General features: G+C 34.2%; 1 protein-coding gene across 3 annotated transcripts; it reads right to left on the bottom strand.

The window, feature by feature from the left end:
- Positions 1-2813: 2813 nt before the first annotated feature.
- nfam1 (NFAT activating protein with ITAM motif 1) lies at positions 2814-8569 on the bottom strand. 3 transcript variants are annotated; one of them, XM_028452774.1, is made up of 7 exons: positions 8351-8569; positions 7724-7993; positions 6679-6800; positions 3897-4013; positions 3679-3789; positions 3474-3569; positions 2814-3246 (listed from the first exon to the last, which is right to left on the bottom strand). In XM_028452774.1, the coding sequence occupies exons 1-6, from the start codon at positions 8442-8444 to the stop codon at positions 3507-3509; spliced, it is 777 nt and encodes a 258-aa protein (XP_028308575.1). In that variant the 5' UTR covers positions 8445-8569; the 3' UTR covers positions 2814-3246; positions 3474-3506. The 3 variants fall into 3 exon arrangements, with proteins under 3 accessions (XP_028308575.1, XP_028308583.1, XP_028308568.1); XM_028452782.1 differs by having other exon boundaries at positions 2814-3241; XM_028452767.1 differs by lacking the exon at positions 2814-3246 and having other exon boundaries at positions 3278-3569; positions 8351-8568.
- Between the last annotated feature and the right edge of the window lie 999 nt (positions 8570-9568).

Raw genomic sequence — 9568 nt, 5'->3', positions numbered from 1 at the left:
TAGGGGGTGTGGTCAGGAATCCTTACGAGTACAGGACCAACATTTTGGGTTAATAACTTATATTATTGGCAGGAGGCAGAGGTAAAAAACATTTTCATTGAGCAATAAATATTTTTAATCAAAGAAAAAAGTGTTCAAATGCAAAAAAAAATATATATGTACACATATTGCATTTGAACATTTTAATTGAAACTATGTATTTTTTATTGAAGTAAAGTTTTTGGATTTTTTTTTTTTTTTTTTGATTGAATAAAGAAGACACAGACCTACCTTCATACATAGGCAGCTGAATACTAGATTTATTTAGGGCCTAATATTTTTGAATAGGACACCCAGCAAATATAATGCTCTCACTGTTTACCTGAAATCTTAAACGTTTACTGTTTCACTACAGCATATGGGTCTGCGTTGCCAAATTTTTATCCCTGCTTTTTGTAATCTTTTAGGTAATATGATATTCATGAGTTATTAGGTCCTATAGATACATCGACACAGCGATAATGTACAACACAGAGTTAGGTAAAATGTGTGCTGCAACCCACACCGTGACCCAGACCATGCCCTGAAACAAGCCACGCTACAGAACTCACTCACATGTGCTGTCCTTTAATGACGTAAAAGCCATAATTGAAACATGTTGATATTGTGCAGTTATTGTGCAGAAATGGCAGTTTTCTTTGCTATTTTCCTATAACACCACTGAATCCCCAAAGATTTGGAACTTGCAGGATTTCAGAAAAGATTTGTATTCCCAGTATACTCCTACCCATGTGAAACAGGGTTCAGGTAGAAAAATGCAGAATTAAAATCTTCACCACATACCACATTAATTGTAATGTCATCTCTTAATTGTTATGAATGTTTTTTTTTTTTTTTCTAAAAAAGAAAATCTGAAAAACTGTCTCTTAGTGTGTTTTTAGGCTTTAACTTATTCCTGTGTTTTTCTAGATTCATCATATGTTGTGACTTATTACACTCAAACCTTAAATAGATACTTTCCTCATAGCAATATTAATTGTTAATAAGTGCATAATAATAATAATAATAATAATAATTAATCCCTATAAAGCACTGTTCCCACTTTAAATTCAGTAGCTGCAGAGCAGCATTTTTAACTAAATCAAAGAGTGCAAAAAAGGATGTAATAGCCTTTGTAAGGCAATACTGTCCCATACCCAAGTATTATTAATGTCAATAAACATGTAAATAATGTTGAAAAGTAATAACATCCTCTAAAAAGTCCTTGAGAGCTTTATTAACAGATAATTTATGCTTAGGTGCATTAATAAATATAATTATAAAGCTTTTCATTTTTATTATTTAATTATTATTATATAGCCCTATTAAGGTAATAAGCATTAGTAAGGCCATATTAAGGGATTCATTACTGCTTATTAAGGATTATTACAAGTACCCTCATAAAGTGTTAGTGAGTTAAATATGTGTACTGAATCAGTAGGCTGGTGCTGCTGCTGCTAAGTACACAAAGGACACAAAGGTTTAAAACCTACAGTAAACACAACAGCCTTACAGTATTAAGTTGGATCTAATCACTGACAGAATCCTTGAAACGCACCATTAACCATTAGAAACACACATAGGAATCTTAGTTTACATCCCTTTCTGTCAGTTCTGATTCAGCTTTTCTACCACATTGTATTATCGTAAAACTTCTATGCATCTCCCAGTTTAAACTAATCCAAGGACATTGCCATATAGCAACATTATATTTCCTCTCCATCTGTTTTTCTCTGCACAACAGCTTGCTAATTACCCTGCACACCATCACGCTGTCTCTATGCTATTAACATCATCCCACGACCTGAATGAAGTTTGAAACTCAAAGACAAAGAAAAAAGGTCATCTTCTATAACGCAGGAGCTTCTCTCAAAGACACCAGAAAACAACGGTAACCTGGTTAAGTCGACAGACATCAGCCACACGGACACATGAGCTTTAACAGTAACAGGTGAGCTGGAACAGTGGGGGAATGAGGCTGGGATTGAGAGTTAAATAAGATTTAAATTACATATATATTATATCTAATGTACCTGTATATATCGCAGCATTCTCAAATAGTAAATACCTTGTAATACAGTCATTCTCCTCTGCTCTGGTTTTAGGACCAACCGTCACCTTGAGATAATGAGTAAATACTAATGGACAAAAAACATGGAGCAGTTTATGACTGAGAGGACAAGAAAGAAGGAATGACCAGCAACCCTAAAGCTTTAATACGTGTCATTCATCAAATATTCATACTATTATAACTAAACTACTAACTACTATAAATAAACTAAAAAAAACCTTTAGGTTGCATCACCGAAGTCAAAATAATTTAAACCATTCTTCAATTCATTCAATCTTTTCTTTAAAAAAAAAACAAAAACAAACAAACTGTGCTTTTGCTGTCATGGATGTGAAAATGGAAGTCCGAATAAGCACAAAAGATTTGTTTGTTTGTTTTTCCTACAGCCACTAAATATATGCTCACGAACCCAATTTTTTCCCAATTCTTTCCACACAAATGTGAGTATTACGGTATTAACACTATAACGCATTATTGGCAACTGTAGCGGCTGTCAGAGATTCTCTCATAAATGCAATTCATAGTTTTCACATTCAGTTAAAAAGAAAATAAATACATTTCATAAATACATATACATATTTTATATAAATGTTAAATAAATAAGTAAATAAATAAGTAATAATTCAGTTAATTCACGTAGATATAATTAATCTATTTAGTGAATAATTACAGAGAGACACGGGAAGAACTTATTTTTTGTTCTGTTTCATTGCGTTGCCGGGGGTAATAAGCAGCTGTGGCACACCAGAGCACCACAAGGTGATGGATAGCCTACCTGAAGTGTCTGAGAAAAGTTGATAAAAGGATATCTAAAGTTGTTATTTAGGAAGAAAACTTCGGCTTTATTCTCTTAGAGTTGTGTATGTAACTTAATTTAAGTTTTGTATTTTATTTTCTTAGTTCCGATGGCATTGGACGTGTAAAGACATGAAATGGCTGTTTAAACCTAAGGACAATGTTGAGCTTTGATTGAACTCGGAAGAAGTTTAATCAACCCTACTAGAGATAAATGTTCCAAAAAGCAGGAAAAGTGTTCCACTCCAACAGCAAACAATGAGCTTCTCAGGAGGCAATTCACCCAGATGATGTCATCAACCCATGATGCTTTGCGTGCCATTCAAGATGGTGGCCTTCTTGCTCATGTAGATAACCCTAATCTTTAAAAGGCAACGAAAAGATTATGGGTCCATCTAAGATTTATTAATTTAGTTCAGCACAGATCTTTAAAGAAGAGCAATTGGAACAATGTGTGTGTGTGTGTGTGTGTGTGTGTGTGTGTGTGTGTGTGTGTGTGTGTGTGTGTGTGTGTGTGTGTCTGTCTGTGGTGTGTGTTACAATAAATACATTTTTTTGGCATAGATGTCAGAAGAATGATGGCATGTACCATGCTCTTTTTCCAAGCCTGTTCATTCATAATTCAGATGTTCTCATAAACAGACTCAAAAACACCTTCATCTGGCTGTTCTATGTTTGGTTGCACCTGTAACAAAGCAGAAGACATCACACAGATGATAATCTTTTGCATTCCGTTGATACAACATGTTTTTGTCCAATAAACACAGAAGTTTAATATATTTTTTAAAACAGACCGTGTTCAGAAGTTCACTTTTCTTGGGTTTCAGTTTGTTCTTGCTTGGCTCTTTGTTGGCATCTGAGCAGTCCAACACGTCATAAACAGACCTGGGCCGGGAATCAAGACTCTGTGGGAATTTTAAAAATTAGGTTCCAATCCGGATATGTGACTATATGTTGGAGCGCACAAAATTCTGTTTGCAAATTGAATATGATATGGAAAGGTGTAACTCACAGCATAAAAAGACGTAGACTGAGCCCCCGTTACATCCACATTATACTCCTCTTCCTCTGGGTTTTGCTGATTTTCCTTTGTCTGCTTTTTTCCAGAGTCATCACGATTGGTATTCCTCTGTGTGAGAGATGGAAATAAAAATAGTAATAATCAATAATAATCCAAATAGTTGTAGTTTAAGCTAAAATAACTAATGTATTTAACCAGGTTGTATTTAGAAGCAGCTCTTCTTTACTTTAATTTTCAACACGGAAACTTTGATCACAATAGTCGCTTTGTGATTCCATCATTGGGCTATAGGAGAAAGGTAAATACTAGGGATGTAACGATTAATCGTAAGGCAGTTAAAAATCGATTCATAGGTATCACGGTTGATATCGATTTTCTGAAAATTGAATCGCAGTACTTTTTTTTACAAGTGTAGGCGGCGGGCGGAGTCTGCTAATACTTTCTTTCTGGCTGCCTTCTACTCTTAAATATGTTAATAAATGATTCATTACCCCTTAAGCACCGAAAGAATATCTGTAATATTACTTGAATATCTGTAAAAGTCACGTTTTTCTATTAGGTCTGTCTGCTAGCATAGCATCTCTTCTTCACTGCAAGATATCTGCATGCCAACCGACCACTGTATTACCAGCGCCCTCTGCTGGTCCAAACAAATATGACGTAAATCAGTGTTAATCACGTTTTTTTTTTTTTTTTTTTAAGTCCAATTGTTAAGGCACAAAATACATTTTCAGTTGCACTTTTAAAAGAAAAAGAACTATTTTGCAGTTTTGCATTGTTTATTATAGAACCAGAATTTAAATTAATAGGCTTCATTTTCATTTGTATTATTCCTTTATTTATTTCATTCAAGATTTATTTTTAGTTAAATTGCATTGTTTTGAATTGTTTATCAAGGAATTCTTTTGACAATGAAAAATAAAAGGAAAACAGTACAGTATTTTCTAGTTTTTTTCCCAAAAAAAAAATTTGTCTACAGTTCCATTTTGTAAAATAAATCGTGAGAGAATCGCATCGTGAACCCAGTATCGTGAATCGAATCGTATCGGGAGTTGAGTGAATCGTTACATCCCCAGTAAATACAAATACAAACCCTCTCACTCACCTTCTGTCAATCTAGAAAGCCTTATACATTTTTGTTTTTATAGGTTCATATAACCAGGTTAATCCTATTGAGATAATAATATATTTATTTATTTACAAGGCAGACCTGGCAAATTCATTGCACTACAAAAGGAATGTTTTAGTTGTTTTAAAATGCATCCAAAAATGTGGAATGCCTGCGAAAACCCGTCTCCACAAGCAGCATTTTTAAACTGTTTTCGACTGTGCATGTCAGAATTTACGTTTGGGTGAATTTAAGTGGTTTGTTGTCTTACCTAGGGTGTAGAATTTAATGTTACAAACAGGAAAACGAGATCAAAGTGTGTTGGGGATGAAGTTCGGGATGAATAAATGACTTCTTAAATGTTATCAGGCAAATTCTTTTCAAACCTAATAATGAGTGGCTTCTTCTTCAATTACTAGTATATCCCTGTTGCCAAAACGTAACAGCTACGCAACTGACTCAGTTTGAATAATTTTAAAATTTGAAAGTTTTTATCGTGTTTCTGATTGTTAGCTATTCTATTTGAAACAAGTTATGATGAACTACGGCTGGGCCCGCGGAATGTCTCCACGCCCAATAGCACGTACCACGTTCCTGAGAATTCAGTGAAATGACTCGGTTCCACCGAGTAAAACAAATTAAATTGTGTGACGTAAACGATATATCACCCGACTATGTTTCGATAAATTTAGAAATTACCGGAAAAGGGGGTGGACTCCGACAGGCTCTTGACATCCGCTCATCGAATATCTATGTCAAATTACAGCCCGATTCAACAAGCAGTAGACATTTGAAAATAGGGCCCCCTGGCGCCCCCGTGGTACATATGGAGTAATGGGCCTCATTGATATATTGGTATGTGTCAATGATTCGGTACCACCAACTATGACAATATTTGACTCACAAATAAATGACAAAACGGCTTTAATGAAAATTGTCGAAAAAAGGGGGGTGAGCCCTAATCGAATTGTGAGGCATAATCGTGATCTAAGTTGAATTCCCTTTAAAAAGATGCGTATGTCTCACGACTTGTTCCGTAAATTTGTAAAGTACCGGAAATAGGGGTCTACGAGTGTCTCATCATATTCATTCATAGAGTATTCATAGCAAACTGCATTCCGATCTAACGAGAACTAACGGAGGAGTAGTCATTTGAAAAATGGTGCCCACGGGGGCCCCCATGACACGTACAGGGCCATGGGCCCCATTTATATATTGGTATGTGCCAATAATTTGGTACCACCAGCCGTCGTAATATTTGACTTGATGAGAAATCGACTTTCGTTTTTTTTTCTTTTGGGGTCCCAAATCAAAAATCGGGCTCCGAGAGTCGATGCGTTCACATCCATAGATTATAGCTACTAAATTTCAGCCTGATCCGTTCACAAATAACAGAGGAGATTTTAACTTGGTAGCCCGGCCTAAAAAATGCAGTATAATTCTCCTTGTAGTTGCCTGTTGCTTTGTAGTTGCTCTATTTAAACGTGAAATAAACTATTGTAAATATTTCTGCTTAATGCTTTTAATTCAAAATTGTACGTATCCCTGATTCAGGTCAAACTAAACTTCCTAAAAATCTTTTAGATCTGATTCTGTCTGGTATTCTTGATGTTGTTCCTCTTTCAGTCGAACTTTCATAACAAGTCTTAGGATTGTGCGCCTTACCCAATGTCCTCTGAAGACATACACCGAACCAACCACACTGAAGAGCAGCAGAAAACCAGTGATGATGGCCATGGTGATAAACTCTGGGTAATTGGGGATCGGTGGCATTCTGTAGCCTTCAGCTGTAGAATAGACACTGCTCACTGTCTGGACTAAAAATCCTCTTTTTAAACCAAACAGCCATTTTTTGGGTTTTTGGTTAAACCCAATAAATGTTGACTAAAGTTTCACTCAATATTTGCATCATTTTAATAGTAAATTTGCCATTTATTAAAAATTTTCTATTGCAGAATTAAAAAAAAAAAAAAAAAAAATGGCAAGAAATTAATAAGCAGCGTCCTGAAACAGTGAAACAGTTCATGTCACATTGTTTCAAAGCATTTAACATTCAGCAACTAATCAAAGCAGAAGCTACAGGATTTTTCTTTGATAAGCTTTCTGTAAACCCAAATATGTTACCAGAACTCCAAAAAATTCAGGCAATCGATTTTTCTAAGTTGATTAACTTAAAAAGTTTGATGATTGGCTATTTGTACCTTTTGATGACAGTTAAATTAAAATATGAATGAAGTTTATTTCTAAATAATCCCTATTTGAAACAACAGAAATAACTTTATCATTCTTAGCATGTAAGAATGATAAAGTTAAGTACAATCTAATTCTATTGAATTGTACTTAAGTTCTGCTTTTAAGTTATGCTTACTTATAAACAAATAGTTCTGTTTACTCAAAAATTATCAATTTAAGTTACTAAAAAAAAAAAAGGAAGAACATGTCACTCCAAATTGACATAATTAAGTTAGTATACCTTTTTCTATAACTTTGAGAATAAACTATTTAATTACTTTGAACATTCGGGTTTACAGTGCAACACATAAAAATGATATTTAGTTTGAGAGCTGATGAAATCTTTACTTTACTGATTGTACAATGAAAATATTACCTTTAAAATATGTGAAACACTCAATAAACTATAGCATATAAGTTTCTAAACAGGGTAATAATAATTTTCCTGTCATAATACGTTTTTATGCTCATTGCTTACCTCTCACTCGAAGAAACCAGGACTCTTTCACCGTTTTATACTGGCAATGATATTCTCCTGAAGTTACCAGGTTTGTCAACTTCAATTCCAGTTTGGTTGTTGTCTCTATGCTACCTGTTTCAGGGATGGGAACCCTGAATATCTCAGCATTTGATGGATTAAAGCACCTCAGGAAATCTTTAGTTTGGTTTATTGGTTTCCTGAGAACACATTTAATAGTGAGCTCTCCGCCTTTGAAGGCCATAAACACTGTGCTCTCCAGTATCATTTCTATAAGGGAACATATTGGAGAAGAGAAGATTAGTATCATTTGTTAAATTAATGTAAACATTATGTGTTAGAACCATATGCTTTTACACAACTGTCAATTTTAGCTTCCGCAGCTTGTAAAACCAAACTACCATCATCAAAGCTCGCCATGTGAAAAGATATCTTCTAATATTGTTCTGAGAAGTGACAATTGTGAATCTAAATCTATAATTTCAATGTTTTTGTGATACTTTAAAACAAAGTCATTTTGAGCATGATTCTTTTTTATTTCAGGAAACAAAAACTTAAAAAAATCATAGCTTCATAATAAATATTTATGCATGATTTCATCCATTCATTATGATTCAGTTAGCTTACCTGGTGTGTTCAAGCCTGAGCACGTACAGGGGAGAAAAATCACAGTTATGCAAGAAAAGATAACGAGAAAAAGCCAAATTCTTTGAGTCTGCATGTCACAAATTGGGTTGTTTTCAGTCCAAGCGCTAGTTTCTCTTTAGTTATTTCCACTATTTCTTGATGAGTGTAACTCTAACCTTTTTCCGGTTACTGGTGAAATCACTTCCTCAAAATGCTGTTAATGTTTTATGGACATTGACTCAGTAGAGCACTGATGAGGCTCTGTAGGATTGTAGATTTTTGATTATACCAAGTACTGGATTTGATGTGTTGGGTGAGACAGTGTTGTAGAAATGACAAACTGACTTTATTTCAGGATTATTATCTTTTTTTTTTTAGTGTGTAGAAGAAAGAAATAGGAAGGAGAAATGATTCCACGCCCCCGGCTGCTTTCTCAACAATCTCTCACTTCCTCAAACAACCAAAATATTTGAATTGGTTAAAGCCTTTGTTCATGAGAAATCTTCTTAAACATCAGATAACAATTACCAAAGCATTTAGGAAAACTCTGCTAATCTCCTTTTAAGTGATGCTTTTTAGTGCTTTGTTTTGATTGCACAAAAGTTTCTCCAATTGGGAGAGAAAACAAAGCACGACAAAATGTGTTGAGACTAAAAAGCAGAATCAAAGTGTACAGATGTCCTCAGGGCTTAGTCAGGTCTGCATTTAAAACTACAAACATAGTCTGCATGACCATTATTTTTCAATGTTTTGGGTCATTTTTGTTCTTTTTTTTTATTTGCCTCTCCTCTCACAATTATCATAACCATCCATTTCATTCATTGCAGCTCAAAAGAGACGCAACATATCCTAGCGTTTATGAATAAATACATTTGAAAATGCTTCCCTTTAGTGTAAGGATTTGATTGTATGAGCTGCAGTGCAGAATGCACAATAAGCTGGATTTTCTATATCTATCCTTTTCTATCTTTGACTAAGATTGTATCATTGGAATTAATATTTGTGATAGAAATTTGCCTTTCTAAATAGAAATAAATGTCATTTTATTTTGTATTATTTCAACTGTTTGAAGGAGATTTTTAGGACAAAAGCATTTTTTTGTTTGTTTGTTGTTGTTTTTTTTTTTTATCAGTTACTTGTGGTGATGTGATTGTCTCGATGTGAATATGTAAGTGTGATACTACACAGTATTATTTATAAGCCATTAAGAAATTGATG

Source organism: Gouania willdenowi, chromosome 1, assembly GCF_900634775.1.
Source record: "Gouania willdenowi chromosome 1, fGouWil2.1, whole genome shotgun sequence".
NCBI lineage: Eukaryota > Metazoa > Chordata > Actinopteri > Blenniiformes > Gobiesocidae > Gouania > Gouania willdenowi.
The sequence above is the reverse complement of the archived record's forward strand: the minus strand, read 5'-3'. Positions and strand labels throughout refer to the sequence as shown.